Here is a 27,324-nt window from a genome sequence, read left to right as displayed (position 1 = left end):
CTTACAGAATCTTTTACTTAGTACTTTCCTTTAACTTCAGAAGCTCTCCGTGTTTAACGCAAAGTGATCAGTAAAAAAACACTAATTAGTATTTTGTTTGCATCATTACTTCTGGGTGCAGAGATTAAAATTATGGAGCAGGATGGTGCAGAAAACCTCTTCACCTGCATCCTATCTTCCTGCTGATTATCCAGTGTAGCTCTCCTGCTCCTCAATGAGGCTGAAACTGACTGAAATACCTGCAGGAAGGCTCCAGGTAAACTCCTGGTTTTTATTCCAGCGGTTTTAAGGAAGAATTTGATAAATATTTATTATCAGTAAATTATTAAGACCCTCTTTAAAACCAAAACTGCCCAACAATCCATGTTTAGAATTAGGATGAGGAAAGATATAGTAATCATACAGTAATACACCTGAACTGTGAGGTTATACAACATTCTGGTTATCAGAGATAAGTTTGCTAATGAACTAAAAGCTGTAATTATGTGTCCTGTTGGCCTGATACATGGCAGTATTTAGGTACATTTTGTGTCTTCTATTAATCTGAAAAAATATAAGAATATTTGTTAAATTTGAAGCTTTCTTCCTTGTTAAGGTGCGTTTAAATGTTATATTTATTTTCATATGTACTATAAAGTCATATGTAAACATGAACCTTTAAGTGTATTAAATGACTGGAAGAAAGAAAAATTAAGCACGAATCAAACAAATGCTCTGTCTGACCTGCAGGTGGCGCTCATCACTTCCCACATGTCCCTGCAGGTCACGACAACGTGAACTGTTTGTGTTTACATAAAAAAAAGTCCAAGTTTGCCTCCATTTCCCAGCATGCCTTTCACCTGAGCCGGGCTGAGTGTCGCGCTCACCTGGGGGAGGGCCTGATTGGTCGCCGCGCTGTTGCTTAGGGACAGATGGGGGTATTTTTACTCTCCATCGCTATAGAAACAAAAGCTGCTCTTCTTCTTCACACCTTTAAAAATAGACGTCATTAGAGGGACGCAGATCTGCTGCATATCAATAACTGACCGCAGATCAGCTCACCAGGCTGCTTCAGAGGAACAACCGAAGGGTTCGTTTCGGTACCAGACGAGTCAGAACCGAGCTGAGCGGCTCTGTCCCTGCAGCTGGAAACTTTTCCTGCTAAATCTTCTTCTTCTTCTGGTTAAAACAGAAATGAACTCCTGAGAGTGTGACTCTGCAGGTCCTCACTTCATCTGAGACGCGTCCCAAAGTGCAAACATTTCAGCTTCTGACTGAAAGCAGACAGAATCAAACCTCCAGGATCTTTCCCATAATTTATAATCTGCTGGGATTAAATCAGGAGTTCATCCTGAACCCAGATGTTTCCAGCAGGATTCCAGTATTCCAGATGTTCTTGTTGTCTGACGCCTCAGAGATGGCTCCTCTGTAAACTGACCCAGGAACAGCTGGAAGAGGTTCTGCTGAAGAAGAACATGGACCAGACCGGCTTCTGTGTTCTTTCCTGGTGGTTCTGAAATGGTTCTTTCTCCGGGTTCTGTTTCTGGTTCTGGGTCCTGGATACACTAAGGAGCGTTGTCGCTGATCCGTTAGACTTCAGAACCATCAGAACATCCCAGCTGGTGGTACCTGCACAGACTTCCTGTTCTCCTTTAGTCTGTTGCAGTGTTTTAGGCACATGTCGCTCATCTTTAAATCCCCTTTGCACCTTTCTTTTAATCAGAATGCACTATTTTAATAATAAACAGTATTTTCCTCTTATGCTCTATATTTATCCTCACTGTACAGTCCCTCATTTCTACTTTATGACATATTTTTGTATCTACTTGCCTCCATTTTTACGTCACTTTGCTGCAGCTACACCTGATTTTCCCCACCGAGGGATTAATAAACCATATTTTTTATTTCCATTATATCAATCTTAATAACTAGAATACCTCACACTGTCAGGAATCAGAGACAGACGGATCCAGTATTCAACCAGACAAGCAGGGCGAGTGAAAAAGCAGGTTTTAATAGCGGTGATCTTGACAATACAGCGGCAGGCAGAACTCAGTGCTCAGAATGAAAGTCCAAAAAATGGCAGGAATACAGTCAGGGATCAGGCAAGCTCAGAAATCCAAAAACAGAAACAGGTACAGGGAACAGGCTGGCTCAGAAAACTAGAGTCAATCGGGTCGGCATCAGCAGGTAATCAGAAAAGAACGCTGGATAAAACTCACCAAAAGGCTTGAGTTGATCTGGCAGACAGCAGGAGGCAGGTATGAGTAGAGGAGTGATCAGGTGAATGGAGTTAAACTAATTACCGGAGTGGGTGGAGCTAATCAGGGGAAGGGGAGGCAGAACTGAGCTGACTAAAAAAGTGACAGGTGAAACTAAAACAGAACACAAGCTGTAATAGAAACCAAGCAAGAAAGAACCCAAAACAGAAACTGAACTTAAGGCAGGAGAGTGAACTAATTAATCAAATAAAAAAACATAAACCATAACCAAACCCAAACCATGACACACACGTGAATTGAATCGCATATTTTCAGAAAACATTTTCACTTTGTTTTCATTCATTTGACCCTTTTATGTGAATCAAACACAAGAGATTAGAACAATTTGGAGGAACCTCCTGTTGATCCGTGTTTTTTTTTATTTTTATTTGATTCATATAAAACCTTAAAGTTTTCTATAGAATGTAAAAAACTATGTGAAACATTCAGGCATGAATTAAGAGCCAACTGGTCCAAAAGGGAATCAGAACCAAAGTAAAAGGAAAGGGAAACAAAGTCTTTAGAAAATAATATTTTATTACTTTACATGTTTTTTTGCTATTTGTCCACATTATAAGTAAATTTCACATAAATGGTCAAATGAAGTGATAAACAACAGTTGAGTGAAATGGTGCGTTTTGGGGTTATAAACTGTGTGAAAGGTTGATTTGATATATCAAATAATCCCATTTTGTCTGCATGAACGTCCTGAACTAAAAATGTTCAGCAGAGAAAAGAACAAAGTATCCAGAACCTGTCTGAGATTTTCTTTTACATTTTTAAATCTGATATTTATATTCAGCTTTTCCTATTTATTACTTACTTTATATTTAATACTTTTATCCTGCATTTATATCCCCCACACATGCACGGCTCACCTTTCAGGGATTAATGCTCTGAAAACGCCATAAATGTGCGTAAGCATAATTTTTCACATCATGCACTCCTTTGGGTCCCTCAGTCACATGAAATCCTAATAAAATACTTCTGTTTGTGTTCAGAGAGAGATGATGCGGAAAAGTTTGAGGTGAAGTAGTTTATTGAATTAACTTTAAATAATATTTGTGGATAAATGTGTGTTAGTCGGTGTTTCCTGCAGCTGCTGTCCTCTCTGCCTACATCCCAACAAACATCGTGTGTTTCTGATGAAATCTGGCAGAAATTCGTTATAAGAAATAAAATCTCCTCCCCCCCTGAGGGGATGTCAGCCCCCCCGATCCCTCCAACGGCGATTCTCGTGTGAGACGCCAATCAGTGCAGTCACCATGGAAACGAGGCGGCGCTGCAGCATCAGCAGCATCAGCAGCAGACGAGGAGGAGAGCTGAGCTCGGCGCTCCTCAGTCAGAGAAGCAGATCGGATCAGCCGGACAGAACCAGGTGAGACAGAACCAGGTGAGACAGAACCAGACAGAACCAGGTTGTTCTTCTCTGACCGCCTCTCCTGCCTGATGACATCACCAAGCATGTTCGATGACATCATCGCTTTGCTTTGAATCAGGTAAATAAAAACCCTCCAGAAAACTTTGTGTTGGCAGCGGCTCCGATGTGATCTGGGATCAGAAGCGGTTTTATTCTCATGTCATCAGCTGCTGGCTTCATGAAACACTTTTTTAATCCATCGAATTTATTCCTCAGGCTCCCATAGAAAATAATAAAGCTTGTTTTCATTTTTGCGTTGGGTGAAATTTCATTTGTCCTTTCTTTCCTTAAAGTCGGCTTGTTTTTACTAATAAACTGTTCTTTGGATTTTAAAAATTCTAGGATATTAACATTTTGGTTGTAAAGAACAAAGAAATGTACATATTTGGTTTATTTTAATGATAAATTAGATTGATTAAGTTGTAACAATCCATTTAAATACAGAAAAAACATCTGCCTGCACAGTAAAAAAGTCACATGGATTAGATTTAATGTGAATTGATGTTTAAGGAAAGTGATTTTTAATGTGTCATTTCTGGCAGTGTAGCATTAATAATTGATGTCTTGGTGCCAAAAAGAGACCAATAGATTTACGTTCATGAGTGGAACGTACCATTTTCACCATAGTGCTCAGCTTTGGGAGTATTTCAAGTTCAACAGACACAAAAACAGGAAAGTAGAAGAGAAAGGAAGGGAAAAAGATAAGACAAAACACTAAAAAGGAGAAAAGGTGAGAGAGAAAGAGGAGAGGAAAGGTAGAGAGTGATATAACATCCTCTGAGTCTGCTTCTACACCTGCAGAGAGAGATATAAAGAACAACAGAACCAGCTGATAAAGAATTACAGGAACAACCAACGCCTTGATACCATCACTGAAGAATATACAGGATTAATTAATACAACATGTAGAAAGTGACAGCTGGAGATAATAACAGGATTAATTAATACGACATGTAGAAAGTGACAGCTGAAGGTAATAACAGGATTAATTAATACGACATGTAGAAAGTGACAGCTGAAGGTAACAACAGGATTAATTAATACGACATGTAGAAAGTGACAGCTGAAGGTAATAACAGGATTAATTAATACAACATGTAGAAAGTGACAGCTGGAGATAATAACAGGATTAATTAATACATGTAGAAAGTGACAGCTGGAGATAATAACAGGGTTTATGGATAGAAGTGAGTCTGTAGCACCTGGATCACCTGCAGGTGTTGGTGAGAGTGAACTTGTGTCTGTGAGGTTTATCCATGAGGAAAATGCTCAGCAGTGGCTGTGAGGAACCAAAGACCCCCAGAGCACTGAGGCAGACGCTGGGGAACCAGAACCCCCGATGCCTGAATGGACCCCCAGAGATAAGGGGCCCACGACGGGCCAACGCAGGGAAAGCTGCCTCCCCCGTGCCAGGGAAGAGCAGAAAGGAGCTCCAGGAGATTGGGTCAACATGATCTGAACAAGTGAAAAATGTTAATATTAATAAAAAACTTAAGCCCCCCCCATGCAATCCCCAAAACCATTCAGATCTTATTAAGGTTTGTGCTTTGAATGTGTGCCCCAGTTTTTTATTTCTCTTCCTCTCAGTCCTCCTGTGTCCTACATTGAATCAGACGGAAACAAATAAAGAGAACCAGGTTCATGAGAAGAATAACAGGAGGGAGGAGACACGAGAAATGATTTAAAAATAAAAGTAGAACATTTACAGGGCAAGTATTTTATAAAGTAATGGGATTCGTAAATTAAAAACCAACAACTGACTGTGTTGACAGACCTTGTTTCACCATTTTTTTTGTGGATATTAGGTCCAATCGGTCTAAAGACCGATTGGACCTTATTTTGAAAATCAGTCCAGGATTTATTTAAAACACCAATTTATGACTTCCAGCCTCTTCTGTCACAGAAATATCTGGCTTAATAGTAAGACTAAGAAATATGTATTTTCTGTCACTCTGGTACCGTGTTTATATTAACTTGGAGGCAGAAACATCTGACTGTAGATGCTTTGACTAGTCTGATTTTGATGCAAATGCTCAATAAGCATTATAGTTTTCATCTTCACAGTGGCGCAGTGGGTAGCGCTGTTTGCATGTTCTCCCTGTGCATGCGTGGGTTCTCTCCGGGTACTCCGGCTTCCTCCCACAGTCCAAAAACATGACTGTTAGGTTAATTGGCCTCTCCAAATTGTCCTTAGGTGTGAGTGTGTGTGTGAATGGTTGTTTGTCCTGTTTGTCTCTGTGTTGCCCTGCGACAGACTGGCGACCTGTCCAGGGAGTACCCTGCCTCTCGCCCAGTGAACGCTGGAGATAGGCACCAGCAACCCCCGCGACCCCATGAGGGATAAAGCGGTTTGGAAAATGGATGGATGGATGGATGGATCTTCACCTGTCTTTTTCCAGGGCAGCCTTGAAAAGGAAATATCAACGAGTTCTTCCTTCCGCTTAAATAGAGGTTAAATAAAAATACATTATTGTATCATCTGCATACAGTCTGATCTTACAGTTGTAATATAGAGACCAAACGGTGATATAGAAAACACATTTTCATGATTTATAGATAAATCCTTGCAGAACATCAGACTACATTTAAGGATTAGGAGGGAACTGATGGTTGGGAATCAGAGCATTAGTCAATGTCCAGATATCCAGAAGGCAGCAGAAGTTTGTTGTAGGCGAGGTGAGAACAATCCAGGAAACGTAAACCCGGAGATGAGAAAGAGCGAGGATAGACCACTGTACATCTACTGGCAGAGAGGAAAAGCCTGGTTTATGTACAGCCATGGCCCAGGTGGACTAAATAAGGCTGATTGGAGCAGAGAGACGTGCCATAAATAACATGATGAGAGGGTAAGGAGTGAAAACACCAAAAAATAAAGACAGACATGACTTGACAGAAGTCATGATAAAAACAATAATTTTCCCCTCAGGGAACTAATTACTAATTTAAAGGAAGCAAATTATGAAAACTTAAGATGTATTTCATCAGGGTAATTAACATTGTTTTCTTCACCACCTCTTTGGTAGTGCTAAATGACTGTGATGTCAAAGAGAACGTTTTTTTTTATCATATTTGACCTAAAAACTGTATTTCCTGTAGGTATTAATAAAGATCTGATGGTGATTTTATGACGTTTCTATAATGTTTCCAGTTGTTTTTTTGTTTTCAGCTCAGTGTGTTTAATGGTTATTTTAAGCCTTTTCTGTGAACTTCTTGGAAAGGCTGCTAGCGTGTAGTATAAATGATCTATAATCCAAATTTACACTGAAATGTAACCTTGCAATGAACCCGTCTCCGTTACGTTGCTAATTGGTCCGCGGATCTGTTAGAAAAGTGGGCGACTGGCTGCTTTTACTTTATTTATTTACATGAAAACAGTTTTGATGTTTTTATGATGACTAATGGAGGCCACAGGAGGAAACATGTAGGTGTTTGGATATCAGTCAAACTAATGACATGGAATCAACAATTATATTCACTGTTAATCCCACTGAGGTCATTTTCCTACTGATTTAACGAGGCAATAAAAGGAGAGACAATAAAACAACAGCATCAAAACATTCTCTCTCTCTCTCTGGAGTTATTGTACCAGACTACACCAGTACCAGCATTCTGGGGCTCGTTAGACAAACTAAATGTTAGTTTTTGTTCCTCACCCTTTAAACCAGGGGTGTCAAACATACGGCTCTCGGGCCGGATCCGGCCCGCTGAACAATTTAGTCCGGCCCGGTGGCTAAATGCATTATCATTATTAAAAAGAAAAAAAATATATATATTATTTTTTTTTTTCAGTTTCCTGTCTTACAAAGTGGCAATAAGAATTGTTGTCTTAATGCCAAAAAGAGCTCATCAGATTTGACTTTCACAAGTGGAGCAGTACTGCTTTTTCTATAGTGCCTCGCTTGATTTATGAATGTGAATAGTTTTATTATTATTCATGTGGGGAATATCTCAAATGATATGGACACTACAATGGGAAAGTAGGAGAGGAAAGGAGGAACAAGAAGAAAAAAAGAAAAGGTGAAAGAAAGAGGAGATAAAAGGAAGAGAATGATAAAACAATTATTGAAAAAAACATGTACTTCATTTAATTGAAAATCTGCAGTTCCTATATTGTCCACGAGGGGCGCTGTGTTTTAATTAGCAGATTAAGCTTCAGGTGTGGAAAAATTTTAATAATTTCTTAATTTTTATCTGTTTGATGTATTTTGTCATGTAGGGCAGTGTTCTTAAGTTCCAAAAAAATGTGAATAAATGTTTTTCAACATTGTCCAATCACTGTGATCAGTTCTTATGCATAATGCACAAGTAAATGTTTAACTGAGTAAAAGTATTGTTGAAATTGCACATACTTTTCTTAAAAACGCCGAGGTTATTCATAATATATTGCGTAAAAGTGAAATTAATTTAACATAAAAATCAACAACAAGTCCACATTTATTAGTTCTATTTAATCTTGCAATGAGTTTACTCGTGTGGCCCTCTTGAGATCAGATTAAGCTGAATGCGGCCCCTAAACCAAAATGAGTTTGACACCCCTGATTTAAACCTTTCTACCTCTACCTGGGCAGAAAACACCTGCTGCTGCCGACACCTTCACGTCTTGGTTTCCTCTTGTTCCCAGTTTTCACTGAGTTGCTGTTAAATCTGTTGTTTTAACAGGATTTTCTTCAGGTCACTTCTCCTGCCTGCGCGTTAGAGAGCTGAGAACATTTTCTGTGAGACTGTGGGTTTAATATCTGCTGCTGCTGCGTCGCTCGTAAATCAACATGAGTGTCGTCTGGTTGTTTGTCTGCAGGTTCCCTGGTGTTTAATCTCAGCCTAATTGTGCAGAAGAGCCGGAACGCCTCGAGGACATTTACCTGTTGGAGACCCAACATGGTGGCCGAGGACCCAGAAGACATCCAGAACCAAAAGAGAGTGGGACTGAAGAGGAAGCCGACGGGTCCGCCGAGGCTCCTGAGGGGAAGAACCAGGACCAGGAGCGCGGAGGAGGACCGACCAGAAACTAAACCAACGGGTAGCAGCGAGGAAACTTTGGCTGCATGTTCAGATGAGCTAACCTGCAGGGGGCGCTCTCATGCTGCTTGTGATAGGAGGAGGAGACGCAGGTGGTGGAGCAGGTTGTCCTCAGCCGTGGTCTGTATCAGAAGACACCAGGAGGACAATGGGAGTGCACCAGAGGGGGCGCCGCAGAAAGACGATGGAGTTTTACTTCAAGACAGAGAAGAAAGCAGGAAGACCGATCTGAAGAAGATGAGAAACATTTTGAAGATATTCACTTCCTCGCCTGATGTTCAGCAACGTCCTGATCTGAGCAGGAGGAGCAAACCTTCACCGAGCTTCGAGACAAAACTGAGGAAGTTCTTCGTCGGAGCGGGGAAGAGACGACCCGACCCGCTGGGAAACGTGGAGGACATGAAGGTGGAGGAGGATCCGTGTGTTTCAGAAGCCACCGAGCGTCCTGGAGAACATCCAGCGGTTCTCCAGCAGACAGAGCATCAGGAAGCAGCCAAGGAGCCAGAAGCACCTCAGCAGACCACAGCCAAGGACCATGAAAATGGATCAGACATGTTCCAAGCTGCTCATGTAAACCAGGTTCTGGTGCGGGATGTGTCCTCAGAAGAGGACGAGGTTCTCTTTGACTCAGAGCTGGTTGTGGACCTCCATGACCAACCCCCATTCGAGCTCTCCTTTGAGAAGATAGTCCAGGTGTCCCGCCCCCTTCACCCTTTCACCAACGGACCCTCCATCCGGATCGAGCTCTATCCTCCAGATGACATCCCTCAGGAGGAGGAGGAGGAGGAGGATGGATGCTGGGAAGGTGTCTCCTCCTCAGAGAACCATCTCCTCCACCTGGTCTCCTCCGACCACAGCGAGTGGCAGCTGCTAACGGCGGCTCGCTCGCTGGTCAGGACCGCCGTGACCGCCGCTGTGGATCAGCTGACCAGAGAGCAGCAGAACAACGGGGACTCCATCCTCCAGGAGCCGCAGGGCTGCAGGTGATGGACCAAGACTCAACACCAAGCTCCAGGACGGAGATCCCAGATTGGTGCTCTGATGCTCAAACGTCACGAAGCTCCAGAAAACGAGTCATTTCTGAAACAAGTACCTGTAAAAGTCGACGTTCTCAGATAAAACGAATATTTACTGAGATGTTGCACCTGATTCAGAGATGTTTGAGCTCAGACAAACAAAACTCCAGACCTGACTCAGACTTGTAGAACCAGTTTTTATCTGCTGTGATGGAGCCGGTCTGTGAGCTCCAGACTGCAGGTTATCAGCCAATGATGTTGGTGGATTATTATGGGATGTTAGCGGCTCGTAGCTGCAGCTTCAAAATAACGACCACATGATCGTCTCTCCAACTCAACGCTGAATTAAAGGAATAAAATAAACACAATTTACCTCCGACATAATCTCGCTGCTAAACTAGCGGCACCACTATGAGGTCACTTCCTGTTGATAATATGTCAAAAATAAAAGCACTTCCGGTTCCATCCAATTTAGAAGTGTAGCACTAATTTACTTCCATTTTGTCATTTATAATGTTATATATCTTAAATATGAATATTGTTGCTATTTAGAATAATAGAGAAAACTTAGATTTAGAAAATGTTTTCCCGATATTATTTAAACTTCTCCTGCTCAGAGTGAGAAGAAAACCCGATTTAGTCCAGTAAATAACAAAGTGGACAATATAACGACAAGGATAAACAGCTGTTAACTTCGTAAAAAAAACTATTAAAACAAAACAAACAAACAAAAAAACAGAAATGTAAATTAACAGGTTTTAATCTTTATTGTTTTCTTGGATGATAAATGGCTGATTCTAATGGGGATAAATACATTAGAACAATTTTAAAATTATAAAACAGCTATTAGAACATTTTTCATGGTAAATTAAATGTCAAATGGTTAAAAGATATTGAAATATTATTATTGAAAGTCAATATAATAATTAAGGACAAATCGTACAGGTTTGGCTTTCTAATCAACATCGATGCCGAGTTAGAAGTGAATTAGAAATTGTAGATTTGAAGAGAAAAATGTTTAGTTTGTTGTAGTGAAGGCTTCAGACCTGATTCTGAATTATATTTCTGAATAATATTTCCGGTTCCCACCGGCTGCAGCGGAGACATCCTCCTCCTCTAAACCCACAGCGACGTCAGACATGACGATGTTCCACAGGATCTTCCACATCGCAGTGCCTGGAAACGTCTTCATACTCTTAATGTTTGCACATTTGGTCACGATGCAACCGCAGACTTCAGGGTGTTTTATTGGGACTTTATGTGGTGAAGGACCAGAAGATCTGCAGCAACCGTCTGAAGGTGAGTTGGTGATAAAACCGGACCGATGGACGCCTTCAGAACCGAGCATCCTCCACCAGGCAGCAGGAACCAACCTTCTGCCCTGTTTGCTTCGTGCTCCACCCGGCTGGTGGAAAGCAGACCCACAGGATGATGCTGCCATCGCCATGGTGATCTCAGTGTTAGTTTCTGCTACACATTTTGCATGTGGGCCATAAAACGTTCAGTCCTGGACTTCAGAACTTCCTCTGGCTTCCTGGTTTGCACTCTTCCTTAAAGGCTGTGGATCTCTGCAGCTCCTCCAGAGTTGCTGTGGTGCTTCTCTGATCGATGCTCTCCTTTACTAGTTTAGGTGGACGTTCCTGTCTTGGTAGGTCTGCAGCTGGTCCATCCTTTCAAACTTCTCCAGAGGTTTCTCCCTCACATATCTGGTGGATTTCTTGGTCTTCATGACGCTGGTTGTCCCCTAATGTTCTCTAAAGAACATCTGGAGCAACACTTATGCACAACTGCAACATAAAATCCCAATAAAAACAGCATTTTGTGGTTAGACAGAGACAATAATGTGGAAAATTCATGTAGCTTGAAGACTTTGGTGAGGCTTTAATTTTTCTTTCTTCCAACGTTTAAAGTTGGTTGTTTGGTTTAATGTCCGTTGAAATAATCCTGCAGAGTGTTGTTGAGTGTAAACTCGTGTTATAAATGTCATGTATGAATAATATTCATTTCAAACATTTGAAAATGCAACAAAGAATAAACACAACTCTGGACCTTCTGCTTCAGTGAGTTTGAATGAATAAAACTGTTCGAACCAGCAGCATCTTCACTGAAAATGTTTAAATAAATGCTTAAAATAAAAGACTTTGCAGCATTCAGCAGAACGTTTAATGTTCTGTGTGTCCAGCTCTGACAGACGCCCGGAGCTTAATGCGGCTTCCTGACATCATCAGCAGGTTAATCAGCAGCTGCTGCCCTGAAGGTCACGCTCCCTCATCAATCGGCCTAATTAATGACTGATCACGACTCACAGCTATCCATCATCCCCATGAAGCCTGGGGGGGGGAGGGGGGTGGGGGGTGTGGCGTCCAATTTTTAACCTTTCTAAAAGCTGAAACCTAACAGTGAGGATTTGTCAGATGTTATCACGGCTTTTATGCTAAATTCCTACCAGTCAAATATTTCGATTTTTTTTAGCTTATTATTGTCAAACATAACTGGCTTTAAGTTGTGAACGCTGAGTAGTGGCGATGAATCCAGACTCCTGAGCTGTTTTCATTATTGCTCTACTTTGGTTTTCAGAAGGTTTTCGGTTATTTTTAATGAAGCAAATCTCTGACGAGTCAACTTAAAAGCTGATAAAAACTGATGATTTGGTGAAAGGTTTCAGCTCTCTGGCTGCAGTTCTCTACAAAAACGTCGGAAAATAGGAAATGAAGGATTAAGAAAACATTCCTTAGACTCAATAGCGATCAGGGATCAGATCAATTTGTATTTGGAAAATCAGTTGGAAGGAGGATCTTATTTCCCTAATCAGGGAGCGTTGTATCCCATGTGTTAAACAAGAAACGGAGGGATATATGTTTTTAAATTAATTTTTTTCATCAATAATCAAATTAATTAAGCACACAAGGATTATATTTATTACTAATCAATCTGAGCCTCTTTTATAACAGTTTTATTAAAAGTAAACACAAACAAGGTAAAACTCTGATTTTTACGGCTTGAGCCGTAAAACTCCAGGGGAGGAGACGTCATGAGAACTGATCGGCCAATCAGAGAGGGAATCTGGAAGACGCGCTGCCTCGCACAGCCAATCAGAATAAAGGAATCTGTTCACGTTTTCACGATTATTTAAAGTCGGAGTGAAAGAAGAATGAAGCTGAAACCAGCTTTCCTTCCAGGCTGGAGCTCATTCTGTCAAATAAAGAAGTAAGTTCAGGGATTTCAGGGTTTACTGCGTTCACTTCTGTTTAAACCAGGATTTATTATTATGGGTTGTTTTTTCTGGATGTTTAAATGATAATATGTTTATTCATATTCAAAGGAGTCGTTGAGATAGCATGAATGTTGCAGAAGAAAATAAAAGTCATTTGTACCAGATCTGACATCATAGAGAAAGCCATGAGTCCAGAGGGCTGAAAGGCCGGTTTTGGTGGATTTCTGTACCCAACACTAGTTTATATTGAATCTCAGAGGCATTTAAATATGTAACCTTAAACAGACATCAGTCGTGTTGTTTTAACTCAAATCAAGCAGGACTGCTGCTCAGGGTTTGATCCCAGAACTTTGGACCTTAGCTGCTGCTTTTAAAGCTTTCTGGGATCGGTCTGTGAACCTGAAAGGATCAGTCTGAGCGCCGGCTCTGAGGTTTCTTTGTCGCTTTATTTACACTAAAACACGTTGCTTATGATTTCACAGTGATGCTCACAGAGATTTAGCTTTACTTCCTGCTTCCTTTAGTCGGATCCTTTTATAGCGGCGAATGTTTCCAGTCAGCTGGCGGTGAAATAAAAAGGGACAAACAAAGTAAAGTCTGATTGGATTCAGTAAAAAGTTGGAGATCTGCTGAGGATCAGCTGCAGCGTCGGATGTGGAGCGTCTGCTGGAGCTTCACTTCTGCTCCTCTGCTGGAGGAAAACCTTAACAGACAAAACAGGCTTTTATGGAAATCAAGATGCATTTCTATTTTATTTTATTTTATTTGGCAGCAAACAGATAATTAGCCTTGAACTACATGGATTATATTTTAGACATTTTGGATTAACGAGTGGAGACAACAGAGTCGGGTCAGGAAGTGGAAGTTCTCCTTTACCTGTCCGGGCTTCACCTGCGTGATTGACTCCTGAGGAGGAAACGCTGAGCGCTCTGCACCGTGTTCTGAAATGTTCAGCAGCATAAAGAAAATCAGAAAAAAAATCACGATAAATATATATATATATAAACTAAAAACAAAAGAAGAGACGAAAGAATGCATGATCTGTAAATCTGTTATGTTGACATCGCTTGAATGAGAAGTGTTTCACGTGACTCCTCCTAAAATACTGCTTTCTGATTGGATAACTGATGTTTCATCAGTAATAAAAGCAAAAACAATTACAAAAATAACAACTTGTAACAGTAACAAGTTGACTTTTATCAGTCGGGGAAGGACGAAAGCATCCGTTGGCTTTTATAATTACAGTCAGATTAATTTATCATTTTACTCTGTTTACTGAATTAAAACTGGACTCAACTGAAATAAACTGGTTATAACAGGAGCGTAATGAACTGGAACACATTTAAATTGTAATTTAAAATCTTCTCTGACTAATCATTTAGTTTTAATGATGGATTGAATGAGATTAACCGCGCAAATTAATCCTATAATTAGACTCTTCTGTAGATTTACTGCTGGAATAAATGAGAATATCGGTTTGGGTCCTGATTGGCCTGCTGAATTAAATATGGATCAGGTTCAGCTGTTACAATAAAAATGGGTTTGGAATGATTTAATTAAAATGGTATTGAATTAGATTAAAGTGAATTATAGTTGTATTGAGCCTGAATGAACTGAATTTGGAGACAAGGTTGATTTGTTCATTTCAATTCAACAAGAATCTGACCGGATTGGATTGAAGAGTTTATTTAGTGATGATAAAATCATATTTTTATAAATATAGAAATAAGGAATTATTATCAATAATTAATATTACTAATATTATATACATTTATAATGATACATTTAATTAACGTGTTAATTTTGTTTAATTTGATCCAAAAATAAATCAGCCTTACAATATAATTTGTTTTAAATTATTATTTAAACCAAATAAAAGTCCGTTGAAATACATTAGATTTAACTGTTTGTGACTTTATTTAAATTTGATATGTTCACTTATGCTTATTAATGCCATAAAATCACTTTTTGAGGCTCTGGTTTGAGAAAAATGAGACTGAACCAGAATAAAACTGTGATAAAGATGATTTTTTTCCCCTCACTGATCCATTTGGGCTCTTAGATGTTTGAAAATGATTATTTCTGACTATTTACTTTCAGATTAAGTTTTATTTATTGCTACAACATTATTACTATTACTATTTACTGAAGGTGAATATGCGTGAAAATAATAATGTTAATATTAACCTCCATCAGCATCGCCACTGTCATCGGCCCCACGCCTCCAGGAACTGGCGTTATGAATCCTGCCCTCTGATTGGCTGATGCATAGTGAACGTCTCCAACAACCCGTTTACCGCTGGCCTTGGTCTCATCTGGAAAAGGTCAAAGGTCAGACTGCTATTTACTCCACAGAGCTCCACATGAAGCGGACGGAGCGGCACATTTATGGATCCGCTGAACCTGGAACGTGATTGATCCCACAGTCGATGACCACGGCTCCTTCCTTCACCCACTCTCCCCTCACCATCTCAGCTCGGCCTGCCCCCACCACCAGGATGTCGGCCCGACCCACCTGCACACGGCAGACGTCAGACCCAGAAACAAACACGGCTCAGGTGTGTTTCCTGTAAAGCAGGCGGGGCTCGGTGAGGTCACCTGTTCAGGTAGGTCCGGCGTCTTCGAGTGGCAGGTGGTCACCGTGGCGTGGTTCCACAGCAGCAGGTCGTGCATGGGAGCGCCGACGATTTTACTGCGACCGATGACGACGGCGTGTTTGCCTGCCACCGACACACCTGCACGGCAGCAGGAAGTCCATGTGTGATGTCATAAGAGAGAAAAGAGCGGGAAACTCATCATTATGACATCAGCAGGTATGACAAAAAAATGTCTTTAAGGGTTTAATGTCTAAGAGGGAAGGAAGGAAGTGAAAAGAGGGTTAGGGCGTTTAAACATGGCTTCCTGGAAGTCATGTGACAAATCAAAGCACTGCTATTGGTCCCTTGTGGTCTGCATCAATTAAAGGGTAAAGGTGGGTTTGTTTACATGGAGACAGCATTAATGTTTGTTTAATATTTATGTTGTTCAAAAACGTTTATTAGACAAATAACTGTGTTAAAAGTGATTTTGAAAACCAAAGAGAACACGGAACGTTCCCTGGAGAGGCCAACCTGCCAGGATTACTCCAGGAGCTCATTAATGACCCATCCAGGAGGTCCAAGAAGAACCCAGAACGTCATCTAAAGCTCCACAGGCCTCAGCTAAGGTCAGAGGTCATGACTCAACAATAAGAGAGACAGACCGGACAAAAATGGCCGCCATGGGGGAGTTCCAAGGCGCAGAACCCCTGCTGACCCAAAAGAACACAAAGACCTGTCTCACATTTACCAGGGAACATCTTGGTGACCCTCAAGACTTCTGGGAAGTATTCTGTGGACTGGAGAGATAAAAGTAAACCTTTTCGGGGGGGGGGGGGGGTTGCGGAGGGGCGTTACATCTGGGGTAAAACTAATCCAGAATCACTATGGTCGAGCCTGGTGGTGGCAGTATGATGGTCTGGGGCTGTTTTTCTGTCTCAGGACATGAACGACTTGCTGTAATCTATTCTGCTCGCTAGAAGAAATTCCTGAAGGAGAAACTCCAACGTTCCATCATCGTTGTGTGATTTTGAGCTCAGGAACATTTGGGTGAAGTAAGTCCACCTCTGAATGGTTAGTCAGAGGCTGGACTTTAATCAGAATGTGACGTACCATGAACCTAACCAGTAGCCTCGTGAGACCATCCTGATCTCGCGAGCTTTCAAGGTTTCACTCGCAGATCAGTCTGGCTACTCTCCGTTAAAGAAAATTTGGAGCCGTTCACCAAACGAACGTCCAATCAGCGTTGGCTTTGAGGCGGGTTGAGGTGTGACGCAACGGGAAGCGCGTCAGTTCAGTCTAAAGAACATGGCGGCTTCAGCCGATGAAACTAGCGTTAGCGTGGCTATCGAGCAAGTTTTATCGGAATTACAGAGTATTTATTTGCTGAGCTAACGAGCCTTTACCTGCAGCAGCAAGAGCAGCCTGGCTTGTGGTTGTGTTTTCGTCGTCGCTCGTAACAGAGTGACGACGAAGCATGTTGACAAGTACGTCATATGCTTCGTTGATCTGATTGGTTTATTTGGCCCGTCTATCACCAACATAGGCCAATCAGCTAACCAGTATTTTCGCCCCTTCCCAAAATTACTTCAACGGAAGGTTTCCAGATGGATATGCGGAGCAAATCTATCTGGCGGAGTCAGGTTACCTAACCAGACCCTACATACTAATAAACCCCTCAAAGTGGCTGACTTAAAGTCACTGTAAAATTTCCTCTAGTTGCAACAGGTTATCTTTGTTGTGTCTCTTTCTCCTCTTCGTTTAGGTGACTGAGTGTCTGCATAGCGCCACCTGTCTGTCGGATGAGCTCCATGCAGCCGTTGGGGGTGCAGGGGATGAAGCAGTCGTTCAGATCCCCTCGAGACAACTTCCCTGCGTTGATACAGCTCAGGCTGGAGTAGGAACGACAAACATGAATGCAGAGGTTAGTTTCAATACCAACAAACTTTAATTTACCCCCAGCCCTGTGTGTTTGGCCCTTAAAGGTCTGTTTTAAATGTAAGGGGAGGGTTATATGAACTGGGAGAAGGCCCCTTAAAGCTGCTGCTGAAGATCATGAGTGAAGGAGCAGAGGTCGGACTGTGTAGAACCGACCCGTCCACATCCTTCTCAGGGGAAACGGCGTTGGTGACGAGCTCGGTGTCCATCCTGTTGACGGAGTCCAGAGGCAGCTGGACGATCAGACCGTGGACAGACGGGTTCTCGTTGACAGACATGATTCTCTGCAGCACCTGCAGGACGACAGGAAGCCGTCAGAACCTCCTCACTGCTGGACACGGCGAGGAGATTATGCAGAGAGGCCGTCCCTCACCTCTTCCTGTGTCACTGAGTTTGGCAACCGGACATGTTTGGCATCGATTCCGATCTGCAGGAAAGAAGAAGAGCTGAATGAGGCTGCGGGAAACATAACTCTGTTAAACTACACTCTGCATGCTCTGTAATAAACCTCATAAATGTTCATTTCACTGCAACATGTAAGAGTTTCAGTGCTGAAAGTCTTCAAAGGTTTCTGTCTCTCAGCTGTTTGACCTTTTCTGCTTCCTGTCTCTCTTCCTGTTCCTCCTGGACGTTTTTTTCTACTGTCTCCTCTCATCTGCTTTAAATCTGTTTTAATTCTGCCTTCCTCTGCCTATGACCTGGTAGCACCTGAGCTCCCTCTAGTGGACAAACAGAAGAGTCAACATAAACAAATTTTTGAAAAACAAGCCAGCTAAAACGGACATAAATCTGTTTTTCTTTCTGCTTGCAATGGGAGACCTAATGTTGTCCACAAGGTTTAGAATTACTTTATACATTTTTCCCCTCACTGAGATCTGAGGAACCAACAATTTTCTGAGGGACTTTGTTGCAACAGGTCCAAACTTTCCAGTCTGTGCAGATATAAGGACCCAAAAAAAAAAAAAAAACAACAACAACAGGTGTTTTGACAGTTTTGTGCTCTGGGGTGTAAAGGTGTGTCTCAACTCAATAACAAGATGGAAAGATATCAGTAAAGACCTCAGAAACACGTCTGCTGTGTAAAGAAAAGAGACTTCTGCCCAGGAGGAGAACATCTCAGCAGCTTCCAGCCTTCCAGGATGGACATCCAGCAGATTCAGGCCGAGGTCAGGGAAATGAGCAGAAACCAAAGAGCTGCACCTCAGACTCTACAGGCCTCAGCTAGCAGGTCAAGGCAGCATTGATGATGGCTCTATAGTCCTCTGGACCAATGTCCTTTAGACAGACGAGACCAAGGTAGAGATTCTTCATAATTTTAAACGGGTCCAAAATGCAGCTGCTCCATTTCTCTCAAACACTCCCAGAATCTCATATAACCTCCTTTCTCTCCTCTCTCCACTGGCTTCCAGGTCGCTTTAGGATAGACTTTAAAGTCCTGCTGTTTGCTTTTAAAGTCATAAATCACGTTGCTCCAGCATATTTGTCTGAACTTTTAACTGTTCGCCACAACGTCAGGACTCTGTACTCATCAGAGCTTATAACCGTTCATGTTCCCAGGACTAGGTGCAACAGATAAACTGATGGTTCTTTTTCTGTTTTTGCTCCTAAATTATGGAAAGGTTTACCACCAGAGCTACAATCCATCACTGAGCTAGGAGTCTATGTTGTGGTTTTAATTTTCTATATAGCTTTTATGCACTTTTTAGTTTTTATCTCTTTTTATCCTCCTTATTTTCCTATACATTTTTATATTTCATCTATTTTATCTCAGCATCTTTTTGCTTGTTGTTTGTATTTTAACTTGATAAGCACTTTGTGCACCATATGCACTGTTGAAAAGTGCTGTATAAATAAAGTTTGATTGATTGATTGATTGATTGATTAATTGGTTGATTGATTGATTGATTGAGATGTTCGTCCATAATCTGCATAAACACCTTAATGAAAGTCAAGCACAGTGACTGGTTTATGATGATTTGGACTTGATTTAAACCTTCAGAGAGTAGACAAAGATTTCCTCTAGGACCCAAAAGTTTCTAGAGTCAAATGTGAGTTAAATTGTCCGACAGCTGAGGCTCGGTCCAAACTGGATCAACAGAACCATGATCCCAAATACAGCAGCCAATCTCTGATAGAACGGCTTAAAAACCCGAGCCTGCTTTATTTATAAAGCCCTTTGGAAACAGCAGGCGTTGGCTAAAGGGTTCAACGGAAAGACTGATTAAAATAAATGAATACAACTTTATGATTGAAAACAAATAGAATGATTAAAGGTGGAATTAAAATGCAGATAAAGAAAAAACAAAAAAACCCAACATAGAGTGAGTCTAAAGACGAGGACAAGAGGAGCGTCTTAACAGCAGCTTAAAAAGAGGAACACAGTTATTCCAACGGTCTAGTCAAACCCCAAACCTCAATCTGTGTCTGGACCTTCAGAAACAAATAAACCCAAGAGAAGGTGGAGAAACGTTGGAAAGAATCTCTGTGATGTCTGATAAAGTCAGTTATTGCTGCTTCTTGGAGGTAAATATGGTCGCTCCACGGTCTGCTGAGGTAAACGGCGTAAGGGAAGAATCAGTGGTGATTTATATTCAGCAGCTTTTGGATCCTTCAGGGTTGTTAAGCTCAATGGTGAACCTTCCCAAAGAGATGCATCAATAGTTTCTGAAATAGCACAGCAGGATTCTTCTGCATATTAATGATAAAATCTAACGATGAATATTCATCATAGGAGCCCCAACATCCCCTAAAAACTCAAATTTACATAAAATGATCCCATTAATCTGGTGGTTTCATGCCACCACTAGAAGGCAGCAAGTAGCATCTTTTTTTTTATCTTTCCATTTTTATCTTTCCATAGTTTTCCTCACTTTTATCTTTCCATAGTTTTCCTCACTTCTGCAGTTGTTTTTCAGATTTTCTGAGTTGGATTACAGGATCTGAGGCTCAGAGGAAGAAGATGAAGACTTTAACAGCTGCATGAACGGAGATGAGGAATAAATAAATCCAGTTTCTCACCTCAGCTGCAGCCTTCAGTTTGGTGCTGATGTAAAGGTTGGAGTCGTCTCTGTCTCCCACCTGGAAAACAGACACTCATCAGGTCATCGTCAGCCCATGAGACTCACTGCAGGGACGGCGATCTGCAGCGGAGCGTCACTCTGAAGGACCAACATGAACTTCATGCAGATCATCTCATGAATCCTGCTGCAGCTCCAGAGATCCTGCAGGAAAAACCATAAACATTATAAACGTAGACGCCTCATTGGGTGCAGGTTTGTACGTCGACGTCACCGCCATATTGTATGTGGCAGAAAGTAGTGAACGTCTATGTTCCCTGTGTATATTTTTAAGTATTCAGATAGAAAGATATAGATGGAGCTGATATATACTTGAAAAAAAAAAATAGAGATTAATTGATAGAGATTGGCAGCCAGATTGGCCTTTGTTCGATGTTTTTGATAGATGTGCATATATAGATTTTGAAGTATTCTAAATAAATAGGTATGTTTATATAAAGTATATGTCCAGTTTATAGATGTATGTATATCTATCTATCTATATCTACATCTATCTATCTATCTATCTATCTATCTATCTATCTATCTATCTATCTATCTATCTATCTATCTATCTATCTATCTATCTATCTATCTATCTATCTATCTATCTATCTATCTATCTATCTATCTATCTATCTATCTATATATATATATATATATATATATATATATATATATATATATATATATATATATATATATATATATATATATATATATATATATATATATGTGTGTGTATTATGAATATAAGAATCAATTTGTAAAATTCATAAAACCGTGTGAACCTTTTAAGATCTGGTATAAACACAGATTAGCAATAGACTTTTTGGGGGATTATAAAAGAGATAATATTATTAATTTTATCTCTGAGAAAAAAGTCATAGGGGAATAAAGTAAAAAAAAAGACAAAAGTGGTAACATTATGAAAAAAAACGTCATATTATGACAATTAAGGGGGAACATTTCCAGAATAGTCACAGTTTGCACAGTTTATCTTAGTCCTGGAGTAATTGGGCCAGATAAGATTCTTTTAATTATTTTTATTCTTTACGAGAATAAATTCAGGAGAATGAAGCCAAAGGGATACGAAAATAAACTCGTAATATTACAAAAATATTATGAATATAAAGTATATTCTAAGATTAAAGTCCCTTTGATACTGTTTAAGTGACTGAATCTAAGAGCAGATTTGCCACATCCAACATGGCGGACGCTCTGACGCATCCCCAGCATAGGCAGAACCTGCCCAACCAGGCGTCTACGTTTATAATGTCTATAAACGTAAAAATTGCAGGACTGTGGCTCTGAGGTCAGGTGGCGTAAGCAGGTGAGACCAGCAGGTGGCGCTGTGGCTCTTCCAGCAGGTTAGTGATTAACCTGACCTGCAGCAGGTCCTCACAGGTGAACCAGAGTGATCTTTGACTGAACCTCTGCGGGTTCAGGTTGGTCTAACCGGTCCGGCTCTGAGAACAGAAGCAGCTGCTGTAAACCCAGCAGGTTCAGACCGGTTCCACCTGAACCTGAAGGTAAAGGTGCAGGATCTTTATTACATGATTATTAATTTTTTATCAGCCATTAATGAATAAACCAGCAAACGTCTCTGCAGTCTCCACTGGTCAGAACCTTCTGGGGAACCTGCAGGACACAAACGTCTCACCTGTAGAACCACCAGACTGGGCCTGAAACCTGAGAACTGACTCTTCATCTTCTCCACATCCTTCTTCAGCCTCTGCCTCACCAACCTGCACACAGATCCAGGATCAGCCTCTGAGTCAGATTACAGTCAGGAGAAAACTCTCAGAAGTTGCTTCATCGTTATTACAGCAGCATGGAGGATGTTTGGTCCACTCTTCTTCCCCAGGTCGCTTCAGGTGTTTTTCACACCTTTGTTTCTGCTCAGCTCTTCTAGACTGATATATAAAATCATCTTGAGGTCTGGACTTTGACTAGGCCACTGCACCACCTTGGTTCTTCTCATTTTTCAGCCATGCTGTCATAGATCTGTGGCGTGTCTGGGATCGTTGTTCTGCTGATGATCCAGTTGGACCCAGTTTGGACCAGGCTTCACAGTCCAGTCAAAGATCTCAAGCTGCTAAAAAAGCCCACACCACCCCCCCCCCCCCCCCACTGTGCTTAAGTTGTAGTTTAAGTTAGGGCTGGACGATATAGATAAAAAGCATATCGATAAAATATAATTCATATTGACCGATATTGATAATTATCAACTAATTCACAACATTTATTTTAAGTGCAGCTTTGGTCATGTTATGCTGTTGCTTAGCAACCTATTTTTAGATCCAGACACAAACACTGAATTCAAACTCAACCCTTTATTCAACCTTCTTTTTACAAAAACTAAAGGTTTTTTAAAAAAGAATGCGTGCTCTTTGAACTCTTTGAAGGGGCGGAGCTTGGTTCCTGGATCTGCGTTGTGATTGGTTGGGAGGATGTAATGATGTAACATTATCCTCCATGATAGGCTAGAATACAAAAGGAAGGAAAACTGTTATTCTATTGAACTTTTTATTGATCCGTTTTCTATATTGTTACTGAACTATCGTGCAGCCCTAGTTTAAGGTTTTAATATTAGGTTTCATGGTGCTGTCCGTTATAGACAACATGCTAACAGTGTCCTACGCATTTTGACCTTTGCTGAGGTGTTCACTCCAGGTAAGGACCTCGGATGGTTTGAGAACGACTTTTGAACCTTTCCCGCCTCCATGGGCAGCAACTGCTGCTTCTCTGAGGTCATTGCTGTTGTCTTTCTGTCTTGTTAAAATCTTTGCTACGACGCTGCAATCTTTAATGGATGCTGTGAGATTCCAGTGGAAGCAGCCAGACTGACTGTAGTCGTGGTAAACTTCTACAGTCAGTCAGCAGTGCTTCTATGCTCCAGGGAGGCTTAAAGAGGGAACTGTAAGTTAGCAGAGGACCATTCAGATAAGAGAAAATCTTGTTTTCCTCCTGATTTACGGCTGCTTTAAACACTTACTTGGACGTCTTGTTGCCAGAGATGACCGTTGCCATGGAGCGCCGGCTGGCTTGGGAAGCAGCAGCGCCGAGGCGAAGTGACCGGGAGGCCAGAGACAACATGGCTGAAAGGAAGGGAGAAACATCAGCTGATGAGACACTTGATCATGGATCAGATCTTTGTTGAAGACCTGATCTCAGTGCTGCTGTTTGCTCCGGTCATAAATAAATTTATCAGCTGAGCCAAACATGCTTCTACCCTGCAGACCTCCATCCAGACGCAGTTTTACTCCGTCTCCATCGGTCTGGCCTTTAACAGCTTCTGTTTAGGTTTCAGATGGACGTTTATCTGAGTCGTTCCTCAGCAGGCCCAGCTGTGACACTTTAACGTTCGCCTCATCAAACCGGCATAAATAAAGAGTCCAACTCAGTTCTACTGAGTCCAGTTTTTCCATTAGAGACAGAGAAATAAGAGCAGAGAGAATGGAAACCCGCAGGGAGACTCACAGGTAAAGGAAATGTTTTCCTGCAGCCGCTGAATCAATAAAGCTGAGAAACTGACATTCCTCTGACAGAAACATGGACCTGTTGAACTGCAAACCGGTTCCGACCAGAAGTTCAGAACTGAACCAAACTCGGCTGCTCTTAAAGGGTTTCTGGCGTCTTTTCAACATTCTTTCCTGCAGCAGAAACTCTCCTCAGGTTTCTGACTTCTCATTTAAAATACAAAGAAGTGTCAAGATAAACAGCTGATAAACCAGTTCAAGGTTGGGAAAAGTGTCTTTTCACTGCCTCAGCAGATACATGCAGGAAGAAAAACTGAAAGTAAAGCTGCTTATCTCCCAGTCCAAGCAATGATTACTGGTTGAAAGCCTTTCTGGGTCCAGAACCAGAATAAATCCTGATCCTGCTCCACCTCAGTCTGCAGCTGCAGCCACGTTTGCAGGCTGGAGACTTTCTCTGTACTTGCAGTGTGCATGCAGCTGCAGACGGGGTGGACAGCGAGACGGACGGAGACACAGTGAGAGACGCTCTGATAGAGACGCAGCAGCAGCTTCTTACCTGATCACAGAGCAGGACTCATGAACTCACAGCTGCTCCAGATGTTTGCTTCTCTGTCCCGTCCCAACTTCTGTGGGCGGTTCTGTAATTTACGGAGGACCAAGAGTGACAGAAACACTGCTCAGGAAAATCAGCCAAATCTGTTAATAGAATTTTATTTTTATTCTATTTAATTTCAGAACACAATGGATTGGACATTCCAAAAAAGTAAAAAAATAAATAAAACAATTGGACTTATTTCCAAATTTTGAAGACATTCTGCTTCCTATCCAGAAAGCTTTCTCAATTCAAAATTCAAAATTTGAATTTTGAATTGAGAAAGCTTTCTAGTTAGGAAGCGAAACGTCTTCAAACTTCGGAAAAAGTCCAGTTGTTTTGTTTTTTTGCTTTTTTTGGAATGACCATGGCTTGGATAACTGAGAATCTTCACCAGCACAATGGATTGGAAACTGAATTTAGCTGAACAGTTAAAAGTAGGAAATCTTTTTGAGAAAGAGCGTAATTAAAATAAATCCGTCCATCCATGAATGGCGGCTTGCTCCTTCTGTAAAACGAGATGGTGCAGGTTGTAGCACTGCTGCCTTGCATCAAGACGGTCCTAGGTTCAAATCCTGTCTGCATCAGTGGGTTCTCTCCTGGTACTCTGGCTTCCTCCACTCTGCGGAAACACGACTATTTGGTTAATTGGTATAACTAAATTGCTCCTAGATGTGAGTGTGTGTCTATGGTTGGTCGTCCTGCACTGTGATGGACTGGCATCTTGTCCAAGATGCATCCTCTGGAGATAGGCACCAGCGCTCCTGCACAGATAAATAAACTTTGATTTGCATCATTGTTCAGGCGCTCTTCTGTTTATATTATCATAAAGAACATCTTTGCAGTTCAGATCAATCCCAACAGCTTCACTCTGAAAACCAGACTCACATTTAGAGCTCAGAGCTGTTGTGCATCGGTACAGTTTATTTCCTCTGCTCAGCATTTTGACACTAATGTGCTTCCATACATGTACAGTAGTGTTTGTCTGTGAGTCACATTATCAGCGTGCTGTGTGTGTTTCTGAGGCCTTCCTGCTCTGAACTGAATCAAACCGGCCCAAAGAACCAGAGTGATTCTGGGTGGAGCGTGTCAAAGTCCAGCTGAGGGGAAACTGGAGGAGGAGGAGGGGCCTTTTCTAGCTGCTCTCAGCCAATCAGATAACAATCTGCCAGGGAGGACAGGAAGGAGGAGGAGGAGCAACTTCTTTCTGCTAAAGTTCACTTGTTTTCCTCTGTGGTTTATCAGCTCTGAGGACGGACATGTCCTGATGCATTCTGGGAAAGGTAGGACTGCAGACAAGACAGCAAAGCGATCAAATGTTTATTTGAAAGCGGCTTGTAATGTGATAAAAATCAACACTTATATTCTCTTATAAATACATGAATAAACGTGATAAAATACTGAGCAACAGAATCAAAGCGTCAAATAATTTTATTACCAAATATTTTTAGATAAACATCATCCTGTCCTTCTCCTCCTCAGTGTGGGCTCACATTTCCAGTATCCAGAGGTCATGACTATCTGAGCTGCACAGTGAGTCTGTGTTTGTGCAGCAGCAGAAAGGAGCTCCTCTATGAATATGAATGCTGTGGTAAAATTTCAGCACTGTGAGGCTCAGTGCTTTCCAGTCCTGCTCCTCAGGAGAACCCATCCATCTCCATCCATATTATAGAGCATCCATCTGCAGAAAACAGTTTAAATTCAGGATCTGTGAAGCAAAGAAAACAAACTGTACCAGGGGAGAAACTGAACCTTTTTTTCTGGGTTCTTTACTGTAAGTTCCCTTAGTTAAACATAGACAAATCTGGTATCCCCAGAAACGTCACACTGTTGACTAACTGCTTATATAAATTATATTATGATCATCAAATATAGTTACAACAATAAGCAGCAGAATCAGAAAGTAAACAAAATTATGCCACCGGCAAAAGTCTCTCTCAGGACCCAGGTTCAGAAAACATGGCTGATTTACTCTGAGTATTTCTACCTCACTCTGTCATACTCAGCGGTTTCAGTTTCAATCAGGTAACTAAACTCAGCGTCCAGTAAACCCTGAGTTAAGTTTGAAAAAAGCCCCCAACAATGTAACGCAGATAACGCGGTTCACCATGGCAGCGGCAGAAAACATAAGCCTGGATGTGCGCATTGGTCACAAGTGGATTTAGAAATCTTTAATCAAGGCATATGGAGAATATGAAGACGTAATTAACAAAAAGAAACAACTCAATTCTGCAATAAAATCACAGTCAGAGTCCCATGAATGTGAACTGTCAGTCCATCAGAGGTTGAAGTGATAGTTATGTTCAATCTGCACATCAAATCTCTACCCACATGATTTAAAGGACATAGGAGTGACACGAAAAAGGAATAATGGAAAAAAAAAATTCTCTACAGGCGACACGTCTGCCCGCCCTGACTTTCTCCTTTATAAGGTGTTGAAATGCTAAAACCACCTGCAAAACCCTTTGTTTAGCTTGGTCCTATTGTCACCAATAAACCAGGCCCTGTTCTCCTGACGGGGCGAGGCCCTCACTTCCACTTCTGCTTCTTTTCTCCCTCCTTCAAAATAAAAGCTGTTAAGTCAGTTCTAACAAAAAGAAGAATTATGTGGGTAAAAAGGAGAATAAAGGTTAGATGAATGTACCCCTCCTGTAAATAATCAGTGCGTTGTTCTTTATCCCAGATTTTTTTGTATATATGCTTCTTCTTCTGCAGTGAATGCTTACATTCATTCCTGATTGTCTATAAATAAATATTATTCTTTTATCTTTAGT

The 27,324-nt window shown here is 41.3% G+C and overlaps 2 protein-coding genes across 2 annotated transcripts; one reads left to right on the top strand and one right to left on the bottom strand.

Moving 5' to 3' along the window:
- The first annotated feature begins 3,603 nt into the window (after nt 1-3,603).
- Nucleotides 3,604-10,428, top strand: LOC118559897. Its single transcript, XM_036130582.1, has 2 exons — nt 3,604-3,739; nt 8,456-10,428. The coding sequence occupies exons 1-2, from the start codon at nt 3,712-3,714 to the stop codon at nt 9,661-9,663; spliced, it is 1,236 nt and encodes a 411-aa protein (XP_035986475.1). The 5' UTR covers nt 3,604-3,711; the 3' UTR covers nt 9,664-10,428.
- Nucleotides 10,429-13,333: 2,905 nt separating this feature from the next.
- Nucleotides 13,334-23,743, bottom strand: mthfd1a (methylenetetrahydrofolate dehydrogenase (NADP+ dependent) 1a, methenyltetrahydrofolate cyclohydrolase, formyltetrahydrofolate synthetase). Its single transcript, XM_036130538.1, has 12 exons — nt 23,721-23,743; nt 23,475-23,577; nt 22,140-22,224; nt 20,439-20,498; nt 17,794-17,847; nt 17,577-17,713; nt 17,274-17,374; nt 15,505-15,641; nt 15,310-15,421; nt 15,094-15,221; nt 13,783-13,847; nt 13,334-13,609 (listed from the first exon to the last, which is right to left on the bottom strand). Exons 2-11 carry the CDS (start codon nt 23,573-23,575, stop codon nt 13,794-13,796), a joined length of 969 nt encoding a protein of 322 aa, XP_035986431.1. The 5' UTR covers nt 23,576-23,577; nt 23,721-23,743; the 3' UTR covers nt 13,334-13,609; nt 13,783-13,793.
- Nucleotides 23,744-27,324: the final 3,581 nt, after the last annotated feature.

Source organism: Fundulus heteroclitus, unplaced genomic scaffold, assembly GCF_011125445.2.
Source record: "Fundulus heteroclitus isolate FHET01 unplaced genomic scaffold, MU-UCD_Fhet_4.1 scaffold_36, whole genome shotgun sequence".
Taxonomy (NCBI): domain Eukaryota; kingdom Metazoa; phylum Chordata; class Actinopteri; order Cyprinodontiformes; family Fundulidae; genus Fundulus; species Fundulus heteroclitus.
Note: the sequence above shows the minus strand (reverse complement) of the source record. Positions and strands in the feature narration are given on the sequence as shown.

What these genes read in the sequence shown, in the direction of transcription:
- LOC118559897 (XM_036130582.1), top strand. Translation starts at nt 3,712, where the DNA reads ATGACATCATCGCTTTGCTTTGAATCAG. An exon ending in ATCGCTTTGCTTTGAATCAG is followed by an intron (nt 3,740 to 8,455) that starts GTAAATAAAAAC and finishes GTTTGTCTGCAG; the next exon opens with GTTCCCTGGTGTTTAATCTC.
- mthfd1a (XM_036130538.1), bottom strand. Translation starts at nt 23,575, where the DNA reads ATGTTGTCTCTGGCCTCCCGGTCACTTCGCCTCGGCGCTGCTGCTTCC. An exon ending in TCTGGCAACAAGACGTCCAA is followed by an intron (nt 22,225 to 23,474) that starts GTAAGTGTTTAA and finishes ATCTGTGTGCAG; the next exon opens with GTTGGTGAGGCAGAGGCTGA. An exon ending in TGGGATCAATCACGTTCCAG is followed by an intron (nt 15,222 to 15,309) that starts GTTCAGCGGATC and finishes GACCTTTTCCAG; the next exon opens with ATGAGACCAAGGCCAGCGGT.